Source organism: Leptinotarsa decemlineata, unplaced genomic scaffold (assembly GCF_025532065.1).
Source record: "Leptinotarsa decemlineata unplaced genomic scaffold, Ldec_3_MD MMD2_P_RNA_scaffold_12, whole genome shotgun sequence".
Taxonomy (NCBI): Eukaryota; Metazoa; Arthropoda; class Insecta; order Coleoptera; family Chrysomelidae; genus Leptinotarsa; species Leptinotarsa decemlineata.
The window spans coordinates 11,507,692-11,521,859 of record NW_027412526.1 but is presented as its reverse complement, the minus strand read 5'-3'; the positions used below and the strand labels follow the sequence as shown (position 1 = coordinate 11,521,859).

The 14,168-nt window shown below is 35.4% G+C and overlaps 1 protein-coding gene across 1 annotated transcript in view; it reads left to right on the top strand.

The window, feature by feature from the left end:
• The first annotated feature begins 1,689 nt into the window (after positions 1-1,689).
• Pxn (Peroxidasin) overlaps positions 1,690-14,168 on the top strand; it is a 96,080-nt gene continuing 83,601 nt past the window's right edge. The window contains exon 1 of the mRNA XM_074174193.1: positions 1,690-2,031. Coding sequence (XP_074030294.1) covers positions 1,844-2,031 — 188 coding nt within the window. The 5' untranslated portion in view covers positions 1,690-1,843. The remainder of the gene's footprint in view (positions 2,032-14,168) is intronic.

Here is a 14,168-nt window from a genome sequence, read left to right as displayed (position 1 = left end):
TCCTCCATATTGGCTCCTCATTACTAAAACGTCAAGAAATGGTAGTTGTCCCTTATTTTCTAACTCATACGTGAATTTTATTGATGGACATCTATTATTTAAAAAGGAAACAAAGTCCTCAATATTCGATATTTTGGTATCGAATATCGCGAAAATATCATCCACATACCTTAGCCAAATCCTAGGAAAATACTTCGACTTTTCTTTGGTTTCCATTTCGTATCTGCTTATGGTAGGGGGACAAGGGGTTTCCTATGGCCGTTCCTTCCTGTTGTTCATAAAAGAAACCTTCTACCTGGAACCGATTTTGTTTCATACACACATTAGTGAGAGAAAGAATTAATCGATTTCCTTATTATTGAAATTATTTTTCTCTAGTAATTCCCTGAGGTATTGTAAGGTCTGTGGAATTGGGACGCTAGGAAATAAGGAACTAACATCAAAAGAAACCAAAATCTCACCTTCTTGCTTAACCATGTTTTTTGTATGTTGTATGAACTCTAAATAGTGTTTTATACTAAAACCTGGTTCCACAATAGACAAGGTTTCAAATTCCTTAGTGAGACATTTTGCTATTTGGTAGGTAGGAGCTCCAATAGCTAACACGATGGGCCGCGTGAATGTTAAAAATAACGATTTAGTGTTGGGAAAGAAACTCCAGTAATATTCAGGTTGTATATTGTTAAAGATTTTTATAGGATTCGCTGGTTTGGGTTGCCCGAGGGTTGTTGTGGGGGGAGACTATTCGTGTTCGGAGGAAGCTAGAAGGAAGTTGGAGATGAGGTGATAGTTGGTGGGATTGGCTTTTTAGCTGTAGGTATTAAGAGTTTGTCTCGTCATTTTTGTTACTGAAATTATACGATCTCATTCAATTCAATTCCTTGCTGTTGATGTTTCTGCGCTGTTGTTCAAATTGGTAATCCTGCTTGCTGGTGACAGTGCCTGCTTTAATTCTGCTACCTCGGTTTGTATTCTTGGTGGACGTCCTATACTTGAGGATTTGGCTCTTCTATCGGAAGAAAGTGTTCGGGGAAACAGGGGCTCTTCACACTGATAAGTCCTTGGGGGTAGTCCTTAGGGCGGGACTATTAGTTCCTGGTCTTTGCTCTGGCTGTGGAGGCAGGTCTGCTCACTGCGAATGCTGGGACGAGAATGATGTGCGGAGCGTTAGCAAGGCTAAAGCATGGGATATGCGGGAATGAGAAAGCAGATGCCATAAGCTGAATGAAGGAGTCAATATCAAAACTTTGGGGTCCCATTAAATGTATGAAGCTAGAAACAGAGCTCCGATAACCAAAGAGCATCGCAATAGATCTGCTAAGGTCGCACTGAAACAGGCCGCATGCCAGCTTCCCTACCAATCTAATCTAATATATCCTAAGCAAAAGCTCAGTAACATTTTTTGATGCTCCTAGAAATAACGGAAACGAAAGTAAATAAGTAGTATCGACGGTTTCTGATTTAATCCTTATAACTCTCGAACCGAACCTGATATTTCAGATTTGTTTTCACCAATAAATAGTGCTCCTGAATAGACCACTTTCACTACATTTGACCGACCTTATAGATAAACAGGAAAAAAGTCATCAACATTGGAGATGTTTCTGAGAAAAAAACATTCATACGACTAAAACAGCCATGCTCAGTTGCTTACCGCGTGAGAGCGCTCACCACTTGCGCTCATGAATTTCAGCGTTTTCAGACGCAGTCAGCATCCGCACGTGTGAATAATCGGATGCAGAATCGCGGAGTCACTTTTTTGTCAAGATCTGTGCTTTGCTGCTCCGCTGATAAGTTGAACTCGGTTATGTTCAGTACTTGAAAGATCGCTTCAGTTGTAACGATGCGGGGTTTGCTCTGTTTGGCGCTTGTTGGTCTTCTCGTGGGACGAGGCGAGACGGAGATACACAAAAAGAAATTTTCCGCTTTGGCCGGTTGTCCCTCGAAATGTTATTGTCTCAAGAGAACGGTCAGGTGTATGAAGCTGGACCTGGTGGAAGTGCCGAATCCGCCCTTGTTGACGACTATTCTGTAAGTTATTCCCGTGGAGAAATTCACCTGTGAATTTCAAATATACAGGGTGTTCCTAAATATCTAGAGAATATTTATGGTGATACTTCTATGGATGACTTTGACAAGAGGACTCAAATCCATATCGTGAAAAATAACAGGGCGTTAAACTTGTATTATTTTCTCAAATTTTATCATACGCCTCGTATATTTCAGAAGCTATCAAGTTTAAATGTGACACACAGTCTTCTGTTATCAATATCTGAGAAGTTTGAAGTTTCATTACAGTGTTACGTTTTGCAGATCCCGATTCTTTTCACCATTCTGGTTTTTTATAACTTTTCCCGGCCAATTTTCCTAAAAACAGGTAGCTCATTATATTTTCAAACATTTCCATCGTTTGAATGATATTTGAAGTAAGATCTCAAACTTTTCAAAAAATTTTTTGATTAATATCAGGTGAAAAACCATCTTATATGAGACATAAAAATATAACAAACACCAAAATTACCCCAATAAAAACTGTTGAAAATAGCCATTTTCAGCCATAATATACACTTCTGTTTGTCATTGAATCAGGTTTTTTCAAATATCGGTTTTTTTATTATTTGAGATATCCACATTGAGAGAAATCTAAATCATTCAGGTCTGGAAGTGTCCTAAATGGCCACCTATTGAGGTAAATTTGATGTAGATATTCTCTGAATAAACTAAAGTGGGCTGTGTTACACTAACAAGCCTTAGCTATATATCAGTTTTTGAAATAATCGAATAACTTCAAGAAGAATAGACAATTATCGTAAGATACTTTTGAGCAGCTAGTTGACCAGTTCAAAAGAAAGAAACGATAAAGTTATCACCGATAATGCTGGTTGCTGTTGATGATGGTTGTCTACATTTATGTGGAGTTTATTTGAAAAAAAACTGGTTTTGCTATTATTGGCAATAATAACATCTAATATTTGAGAATATATGGTTGTCGTGTATTAAAAGATTAGGACACCTCACCGCATAAGTAGGTACCTTTAAGCTTTGAAATAATTTCCATTGTCTCAGATTTCGCTCGAGTATTCGTGAAAATTGACATATTCAATTTCCGATTATCATTTTCTGTGGAGTTTTTTTATGGATTTCTCTAGGGATTTTTACCTTTCACGATCTGAAAAAAATCGCAACAGAGAACCCCGATGAGTTACTGCATTAATTCAAAGTATTTTTCACAAATTAAATTCACCGTTCATCAGTAACTTGTCGTTTTCATTACCGTATCAAAATAATAAAAAAAGAAGTAAACAATTATTCAGATACTCTTCTCAACGTTTCAGATGCTCAAATGTGTCCGTCTTCAGAATTGTAAAAAATAAAATCTAACTTGAAGTTTTCGGGCAGATGACAAAGGAGTTTTGAAATGTGGAATATGTCAGTGTTAGGTTAGCCTTCTGAAACACTCAATGTTGTACAATACACATCTCTTCTGATATAAGAATATACCTTCGCTGATTCTTTTAGATTACGCATGTCTCTCAGCGTGTGGTTCATTGGCAATCATTATCGTCTTGTTCAATTTGATTCGATATTAGCCGCCTGATTTTAAAATGTTTTCCGACAATTTTGATCATGTTAATTTTTAATTTCCGAAGTAATCTCGATGTTCGTTTTCATACTTTTAATGGTCTTGAAGTTTCACCAATGTGTATAATTTTTATCACAATAACAAGGTATCTCAAGACAGATTTCCACCAAACGGGCTCGCTTGCGACCACTTTTGTTTTTAAAAACAGAAACAAAAAACTTGTTTTAGTTTCGAAAAGAAACTCTAAGCTCAAATTCCACCAAACAGACAAAAACTAGTCTGAGTCGCGTGTGTTGTCAACTATTTTCTATCTTTCCACTACACGAACAGCTATTAAATTTCTGCATTCTTCAAAATGTCCATTGCTTTTTTTCGCTCATGTTCTACAAAAGGAACTTAGCGAAAAGCGAACTCAGTTTACAAAAACACAGACAAAACACTGAAACCTTTTGATCTTTCTGCCTGCCGACGAGACATTTTCATTGTTGGTAAAAACAGTCGCTCGCGACACAGTCTTCAACTTTTTTTCTTATTTTGACAACTCAAGTGTTTCTTTTGTTGAAATCGATACAATGCGGTTGTTATATTGTGGTTTTGTCTGTATGGTGGAACTCCTCCTTAACATATCTGTGATTTGTATTCTCTTTGAAAAGTTTTGGTCCCAGTACATTTAACGAGTTCTTAAATTCGTGACTGAACATTCTTAGAAAATAACGAAACGATGATCTCAGTTACATTCATTCCTATGTCATCGTTTATCAAATCTGCCATAATTTCATCCGTTTCAAAATATATACCCGAAAAACAGTAAGGAGTAAACACTTATATTATGTGCATCCCATTGTGTGACATATTCAAATTCCCATAGTATACATTACAATTTGAAATGTTTATATCTATTTTTGGATTACTTCTACGTTATCCAAAAAAAACTTCTGAACCGTGAAACTTCTTCACTTTGTTTTTGATACTTTTTCGAATTATTTCCCTTTGAAAGTTAAAATACTTCAAAATGTTAAATCCGGACCTGTGTTCTCAGTTTTTTGATACCGAAACATTTCGAAACCATACTCTTATTGTTGTTTCTAATTTTGAATCAATTTATAGAGAATATGATAGATGATCTTTATTGTCTAAAATGTAATACATTTTGTCGACAAAGGGTGTCATGTTTATAAATACATAAAATGTTAAAAATATATAAAATGTTGTTTTTTTGTAGACTATAGTATTTACAAAAATACAGAGAAGATTAAAAATAATAGAAAAAAACAATCAAAAATATCAAAGATAAGAAAAAAATGTACAAATATGTTATCAATAAAACAACACAATTTTAAAATTACTTGATATACATCGTGGTATACTGAAATACTAGAATTTGTATGCAAAATACTCTTCCAAACTTTAGAAGCACTTTCCCAAAACAAGGTTCTTTAGTGATTTTCTAAATTTTTCAAGTTCATTAATTGATGTAATATGTTTTTGTAGATGATTAAATATTTGTCTTCTTCTATAGATTTGAGACTGCATGGTCAAAGATGATGTGGAAAGTGGAAGGGCAAGTTTTTTATCGCTACGCGTAGACCTTTCTGTATGGCTTTCAAACTGTTCTTTATGTTTGTGAAGTAAGCAGACAGTCTCTAGAATGAATATTTCAAATATTGTTAATTTTATTTCTTCAGAAAAGTGGCCTACACGAGTCACGCATCTTAGATTTGAATATTGTTCTCAAAGCTCTTTTCTGAATAACGAATATATTCTGCATCAAAATCTGGCTGTCTGAGCCCCAGAAAGGAATTCCATACCGGAGATGACTCTCCATAAGTGAATAGTATGCATTTATTGCTGCTGAAAATCCGAGTTCACGAGATATTATATTTATTGCATAATTTCTTTTTTAAAGCAGAAATTTGCGTTATCAAATTTTAAATGACTGTCAATGAATATACCAAGAAATTTAGTTACAGGCTTACTTTCAATCATGTGTTCACCTAGTATTACTTGTTCTAAGTTCCATTCGAATGTTATCAGATTTGTTTTAGAAACATTTAGCGATAGCATATTCGATTCACACTATTTTTTATTATTTCTAAATATGACTGGATAAACCGAGTCAAAGTACCAGGATACTTATTACGCCAAAGTACCGTAGTGTCATCTGTAAACAAGGTAAATGCTCCAGACATATCAAGTTTTGCCATGTCGTTAATATATAGCAAGAATAAAATTGGGCCTAGGACTGACCCCTGAGAAACTCTGCGTACAATTTTTCCACTATCGTGTATAAGGTATTTTAAATTATAGAACTTGAAAATCAATTTAAAGATAAACCATCAGGTTTTCAGCTTCTACATAGAAAAAAATTGAAGTTACAAAAAAATTACCGAATTAATACATATTTATTTTTTTAAACAAGCTGAAAATATGCCATCTCACCGATGAAATAAACATTTAAATAGGAAACTGTAACAAGAGCTTCCACTGATATTCACAAAAAAAGGGTTTTTTAACCTTCGACACCTTCGTCATTTATTTGAATTTCTCGTGTTAAAACTCATTCACAGAAGAGTGATATCTTTTGAGTATCTTGAGAAAAAACCACTAAATAATTTTATTGAATATGTTTTTCAGTTTATGGTTAATGGCATGGAATAATGAAGAAATTACAGTTTGATAAGATGTTGGTATAGGTTTAAATCATCCGTCCACGGTTATTTCACTGGTTAGGTGTTCAAAATCCAGTCGACAAATTGAAAAGTCTGCATAATAGCACAGCTGTTTATGTTCTTCTATATATGGTTTCATATTTTAATCCTATAATGTTTTCGTGGAATGTATTATATTACATCACGTAGAGCAATAGCGTCGTCAGGAATTTGGTTCGGAAGAAGTGGTCCAAAACCCCGGGAAAATTTTTGAAAAACTTCGTCACTGTTGATTGGAACTGGATCATGAATTGACAGTAGAACATGCACCTATAATCGTTCAGATAACTTGTAATTCTCTTGAGAGAGACAAGAGTAATGATAACTTTTCATTCCTTCACCTGCTCCATGCTGAATTTATTTTTTAATGTCTTAAATTTTCGGACCCCCCTTCGCTACGCCACTGCCGTAGAGACATTTTAAATTATAGATGTGAGGTGTATTCATAACATGCTGGACATTCAAATTGAATAATGTATGGCAATACTGACATCTGCATTCTCTATCGAATTCTTATGAAATTATAAATAAATCCTTCTAGAGTGCATTGTTATAAAAATACCCAAACAGATGTTATTGTGGAATATTCTTTGCGAGTGATGATATCAGTAACTTGTTCACAGAAGTGTATTCTCCTATCGAATGATTCACGAACTATACTTATTTATTCTTCGACTATTAGACTTCGGCTGCCGATAAAATTGAAGTTGGTTGAATTTTTTATGGTTCATTATCATCTGCTAAATTTAAAGTGGAGAACAAACCCTGTAGTTTGATTTCTCCAGCAAAAAGGTATTTTGCCTTTTCATAGAACCTATATCATTTCTCAAAAATTTGGAATTCAAATCTTAATTGAATTGAAGGGGTTATATTTTTAGGAGTGATTAATTTTTTGGGAAAGAAAGTTTTTGGCTTTCTACTACTCCATCTGATACAAAAAAAAAGGATGAGAGAATCTTCCAAAGAAAGGAAGGAAGTAATCAATTTGAAACTCTATACATGAATGTGTAGATCATGCAAAGAAGTAACTTTCACATACAAACTGAAAGAAAGGCCTCCTGAAACAGCTACTTTCATATAAACATTGAATTACACGAAAGAAAAATAATTTTTTCGAAACAAATACTTCTTTATGAATACTGAATTATACAGAAGATACTTTTCTCTATTCAGTTTGTATTTCAAACATTTGTTGTGGAATAAGAATCAGATATCATTCACATGAGTTCTACTTTGAATGAATGGTAATAAATTGTACTCACATAGAACACTGTCACCCTCACTGGTATACACCGATGTTTCGCCTTAAGAAAAAATTAATCACTTCTAAAAATATAACCCCTTCAATTCAAATAAGATTCCTCTTGGCTGGGATTAAATCAAATAGGTGAATGAATGTCATTACGATGTCATCGATGACATAAGCAGATCAAGCTTATTCCGTGACATTCAAAATCGTAATTCATGAATGAAGTGTGTGTATTTTCTATAATGGTATCCAATTTGGTACTGAAGAGCCTTAAGGCGAAACATCGGTGTATACCAGTGAGGGTGACAGTGTTCTATGTGAGTACAATTTATTACCATTCATTCAAAGTAGAACTCATGTGAATGATATCTGATTCTTATTCCACAACAAATGTTTGAAATACAAACTGAGTAGAGAAAAGTATCTTCAGTATAATTCAGTGTTCATATAGAAGTATTTGTTTCGAAAGAATTATTTTTCTTTCGTGTAATTCAATGTTTATATGAAAGTAGCTGTTTCAGGAGGACTTTCTTTCAGTTTGTATGTGAAAGTTACTTCTTTGCATGATCTACACATTCATGTATAGAGTTTCAAATTGATTACTTCCTTCCTTTCTTTGGAAGATTCTCTCATCCCTTTTTTTGTATCAGATGGAGTAGTAGAAAGCCAAAAACTTTCTTTCCCAAAAAATCAAATCTTAATGTTTATGATATGTATATAGAAATTGAAATATTTCGAGATCTGTAGATACTATACCATCAGCCGTACTCTTACCATCTGACCTGAAAGAACACTCACCATACAAATTAATCAGCTTTGTTAAGAAGCTGGGTTTATTTCGTCGAGTGTGAATAGGTGTGAGCCACAATAAACTTTTGTGGGTTGCGCTGGAGGGTCGAATAGACCCATTCACTTTGGACCTAACCTAACCTATATTAAAAGCAGAGCTGATACACTGATACGCTACAAAAAGTACATTTCTCAAAAAATCGGTTCACAGTTCATAAAATATATTTCTTGGGAAAGATAGATTTTGGCTTCAGATTTCTCCATCTCTATAAATTAATTCTTAACGTAATTGTGTAGATCATGCAAAGAAGTAACTTTCAGACACAAACTGGAATTAAAAGCCTCCTGAAACAACTACTTTCATATAAACATTGAATTACTTGAAAGAAGAAATACTGTCGAAAGAACTACTTTTATATGGGCATTCTATTGTGAAAAATCACTTTTTTCTATTCAGTTTGTGCTCCATATATTTTTTATGAAATTGAATTAGATATAGTATATGAAAGGGGTACAAATTTACTTACATGGAACATTGTCATTTTCAATTGCGGACATTCGACAATTACTTTCATATAAACATTGAACTATACAAAAAGATGTTTACTTATTCAGTTTTTACTCCAATTATTCGTTATGGAATTGAATCAGATATCATACACATTATTGCTACAAAATATAGTGTACGAAACAGGTAAAACTTCATTTACATGGAACACTATCATCCTCAATGGCGAACATCCGATGTTTCGGAACAAGATAGATAGGTTGAGTTAGGTCCAAAGTGAGTAGGTCTATTCCACCCTCCACCGCAACCCTCAAAGTTGTATTGTGGCTCATACCAATTCACACTTGACCAAATGAACCCAGCAGCTTCTTAACGTGAGTGGTGAGTGGTCTTTCAAGTCAGATGGCAAGAGTACCTACGGCTCTACCAAACTCTGGAAACCTGATTTGGTTCCCAGCGGGGCAGGCACAAAGTATGTGTTCTGCTGTATTATCATTTTCCAAACAGAGAGAGTCGACACAAACTGTCTTCCGACAGTCCGAGTCTCTGCATATAATGATTCAAATGACAATGACCTGTAAGAATCCCTACGATAGTCCAACAACTGTTCGGTATCAAGCTTCGAAGGGCCTTGGAGTAAGTCAATCCTGGAAGATTCTACCAGAAGTCTTCTTCTTGCCATCCAGGTGTTCAATGTTTGTTTGGCAAAGCTCAAAGCGATGCCAATGGTAGGTTCTGGTCCGGTGAAACTGCTTGTAGCACCCTCCTTTGCAAGGGAGTCAGCAACCTCATTGCTTTCCCTGCCAGTATGGCCAGGAATCCAGACCAGAGACAATCTGTTAAGTCTTCCTATGGAGGAGAGTCATTTTTGGCAATTTGCTACCAATTTAGATATTGCTCGGTAGGAGCCAAGAGCTTAGAACGCCGCTTGACTGTTCGAGACTTGTGACTGTGAGACTTGAATCCAACCTCGGACTTGTGTCCGAGGTTGGATTCTTCCAATCTCTCCGCACACAATTCAATAGTGTAAATTTCCGCTTGAAATACAGTCGCATAGGTTCCTAGGCAGGTTAATATCTCTGTCTTGGGTCTGTGACTGAAAACACCTGCACCAGAACCTGAAGATGTTTTCAATCCATCTGTGAACCAACAACTATCTGCTCTTAATATTTCCTCCTCCCGGAGGATCCAGTCCTTTCCACTCGGGAACAGTACTTTATAAGGCAGTTCGTAGTTGACAGTTGGAGGCATAAAGTCAGAGGTCATTTCCGAAATGCTGTGACTTCCAGTGTCAACCAACATTCTGCTGCACTCTTCATCAAATCGATTTGTGCAATTGGCAATGTGTGCAAGTCTATATGCAGTCCATCTAGCCTCTCTCTCCAGAAAAATGTGGAGAGGAGGTAGATTTAGAAGGATCCCCATGGCCGCTGACGGTGTGGTACTGATGGCACCACTGATGGCCAGACAAGCCTGTCTCTGTAAGCCAGAAAGTTTCGCCTGAGCCGTTTTCTGTAAAGCTTGACTACCAGGCAATTGCACCATAAGTGATCATTGGTCTGACGATCATCACATAAATCCAATGGATTTGTTAGGTACTTAAACCTCAGGTGTTACCACAAATCCTGCGATATGTCCATAGCAACAGTCCGGCTTTGTGTAAACTTTTTCCAAGTGAGCGTTCCAGGTGAGTTTTTTATCAAGGACAATGCCATGATATTTCATAACATTAAAACAGACAAAACTTTTGGAACAAACAATAGTAAACTCTGTTAACCCTGTAAATCCATGTAAACCCCTTTGCTAATTTAGCTTTAGCAGAAAATTTCAGGTTTTAAAAGTAGTCAGATTATTGATGAATGAATCTAATAATGAAAAACCGTGTAAATACCTATTGCTTCATTTGTTTACCAGCATTGTGCATATAAAAATTGAAAAATTCGATATATCAATAATTTCAAATGTAAAACAAATACCTCTTTTCCCAAACCAAACCTCCACATTGAACTTCTTTCAACGAATCAACGAAAAACAAGAAGGAAATATCTCAGAATTTGACGGGATAGTAAGTTATATTGAATATTATAGGTCATCGTGTCCATGAAAAGAAAATAGCTTATCTCCTTTGTCGGTTAACTCTGTACTTTTTTATCACTACCCACGCAAGATATCTCATATCTCTTATCCAAGATATGTTGTACTCTGCGATTGACAAATGTGTAGAACAGATATAAAATGAATAATTGTTGTGACTGAAACTAATTTGGAATTTGAATTTTTATGGGATTTTGAATATCTATTCATTATTCTATTCAATATGGAAATTTTTAGTGCTCATTTGCGTTCTAGTTAAATTAAGGTAGCCATTCTTTAACGAAGCTGCAAAGGATAAACGTCATATCTTCAATAAAAAAAAAATTCAAAACCCAATAAAGGTTCAAAATATTCATCATCTACTTCCTGACATAATGCGGCATGTTTACAGAGCCGTCCTTAGGGTGAGACGAGTGGAGAAGCCTCGCTATAATATTTTCAGGTTTAGGCCTCGACATTGGAGTTGTTCAAAAAGTTTATATAGTTTTTTCAACGTCAATGAAGTGATGGATGATCTGAAAAAGAATGTACCCTATTTGACTGCTTAGAAGTTATGTGACACGAGGTCGGAAAGCAAATTTGAAAGACTGAAATCACTTAATTTTCAGATTAGAAATGTGCATCATGAAATACTGATAAAAAAGTACCCCCCTCCGAAAAAATTAAATGTCGTGCGGATGTTTAGAACTCGAACATCAGAGTCAAATAAACTAAACCCCACCCTTGTTCAAAACATAAACATTCATGCGGTTATATATAGGGTTTTCCAACAGGGACTTTCGAACTTTGACAATTGATAACGGCCATCTTGTTGAAGCTACATCTGTCAAATTAAATGTTATTCATTCAGTCTGTTTTGCCAAATCATCATGGATGGATATGGCATTCAAAAACACATGCAAATAATTAAATTGGTTTATCAAAATGGGTGTTCCGTTCGGGCAACGTACCGCGCGCTTCGCCCATTTTACGGTCGCCATAATCGTCCTACTAATGTGAAAATTCGCATTGTGGTGTATAAATTTCAGTCCACTGGTTCAGTAAACGATCGACCAACACACACCCGTACGTCGACGAGACGCAAGACCTGCCGAAAACATCGCCGCTGTCTGTGAGAGAGTGCAGAAGATTCTGAGACAGTCGATTTAGCGTCGTTTACCAGAACTCGGCCTTTTCGCAGACCATAACTTGGCGAATTTTCTGTCCTGATTCGGTCCTGCACATGAAAAAAATTCGAGTGACTCAGGAACTGAAGGTAAACGACCATAGACAACTACTTGTGTTCGCTTGATGGGCTCTGGAGCAGTTGGCAACTCACAAATTCAAATTTGTATTTGATTCGTAACAAAACTACCGCTTTAGAACATGTCACAAAATAAGATAAAATTAACATATGGTCAAAATGTAAAATATAAAATCTTCAGAAGATACTTAACTGTGCAATAAAAATAATAATACAGTACTTACATACAATCGTGCAAGGTATCTCTGCTCTATGGTCCAGGGAATGAATGGAAAAAGTATTTAATACCATATAAAGGATTTTCCGTAAGTAATGTCTTTAAATGTTTTTTGTTTAGTAAAGTTCAGAGAACGTACTGTGAGAGGTAGGGCATTATACATTTTAATATTAATAGTATCGTATATTCTTTGTACCCCGGTTTGAGGTATAATAAAATTATCTTTATTTCTAGTATTGTGACCGTGTATATCGGAGACAACAGATTAACTATTAATGTTTTGTTTGACATATGGTAACTTTACAAAAATCATCAGAGAGTAAAGTGTAATTATTCTCAAAGTTTTAAAGATGGTTTTGCAGGAGTCTTCAAAATCAGCTCCTATAATAGATCTCTGAATGACGAATATAACATTTAAATGAAACTGAGCTACCGAGCTCCAGATAGACAAGCCATATCTAATAATGGATTCGAAAAGTGCATAATAAGTAGTTATCGCAGCGGACTGGTTAATAAGTAGTGTTTAACTTTTCTCATAGCAAATACTGCACTATTTAGTCTATTGCAAATTGTATATACAGTGTCGTTCACTAAGTCTGCAACAAATGGGAAACTTTTTTATTATCGATTTCTCAGAAAATTTCATTTCTGACAAAAGTTGGTGCATGTTCCAAAACTATTATACCAAGTGTACCTGAAATGGCTTTATGACAAACACCATACAGGGTAGGCCAAAAAATATAAAGTTCAAGAGTAAAGTACCCTTATTTCAAAAAATATAGAAATATGTTGAAGAGAAAAGTTGCTTAGAATTGAAAGTTATGTTCAGATACGAAGTCATTGCCTGCTATTCGAATTTTTTTCTTTTGGAAAATTTTGAATTACCCCCTTATGATACATATTTTTACTATTTTGATTTAATATGTATTTGAAGTAGCCACAGTTAAATCAGTTTGGAGTATTTTTTATCAAATGAAAGTGTATTTGTAAAATTTAGTTGGATTTGTATTTTTTTAGGCGATCGTCAACTTAATGTTTATTGCAACGATATTTAACAGAACTCTAGAATCAAACAAATACTCTTAACGAGGTAAGTATAATGTTCATATGAATAAACTGTCAAAATCTATCGCGGATAGCCATGAACAAAAAAGAACCAATAAGCGATAGTACAGACAAATCTGAGAAATTGATAATAAAAAAGTTTCCCATTTGTTGCACACTTAGTGGACCACCATGTATATGTATGTTACATAGTAGCCTGACATCTACATCTACACCCAAAAATTTAGTGTGCAGCATGTTTAGGTCGTTTTCTACATTGTAGGATATTCTGGATTCGAAAATGAAAATTTTGTTTTTTTTTTCATTGAGTATGAGCTTGTATCAAGAACCAGGTTTTTGCTTGTTCCATAACTTCCCCAAGGATTGTAGCCGGACACTCCCCTTTATTGATACTGACCCTAATTTTCATCGAAAAATCATCTTCAGACATGAGGCCCATTTCTGGATGAATGCGCACGTGAACAAACAAAATTGTCGAGTTTTGTACGATACCAATCCAGATGATATCCAAGAGCGTCCAATGCATGAATGGTGTGGATTTTGAGGTGGCGAGTGGCGATGTAGGTCGCGGTTGGGCGAACGCCCAGGGCGCCGTGTATAAAGGGGAGCCGGATATAAAGGGGCGCCGGATATAAAGGGGCGCCTGCGGCGCTCATTGAGCGAGGCCTACTTACTCATAAATTCCCTATTAAATTTAGCGAAAAAATCTTTA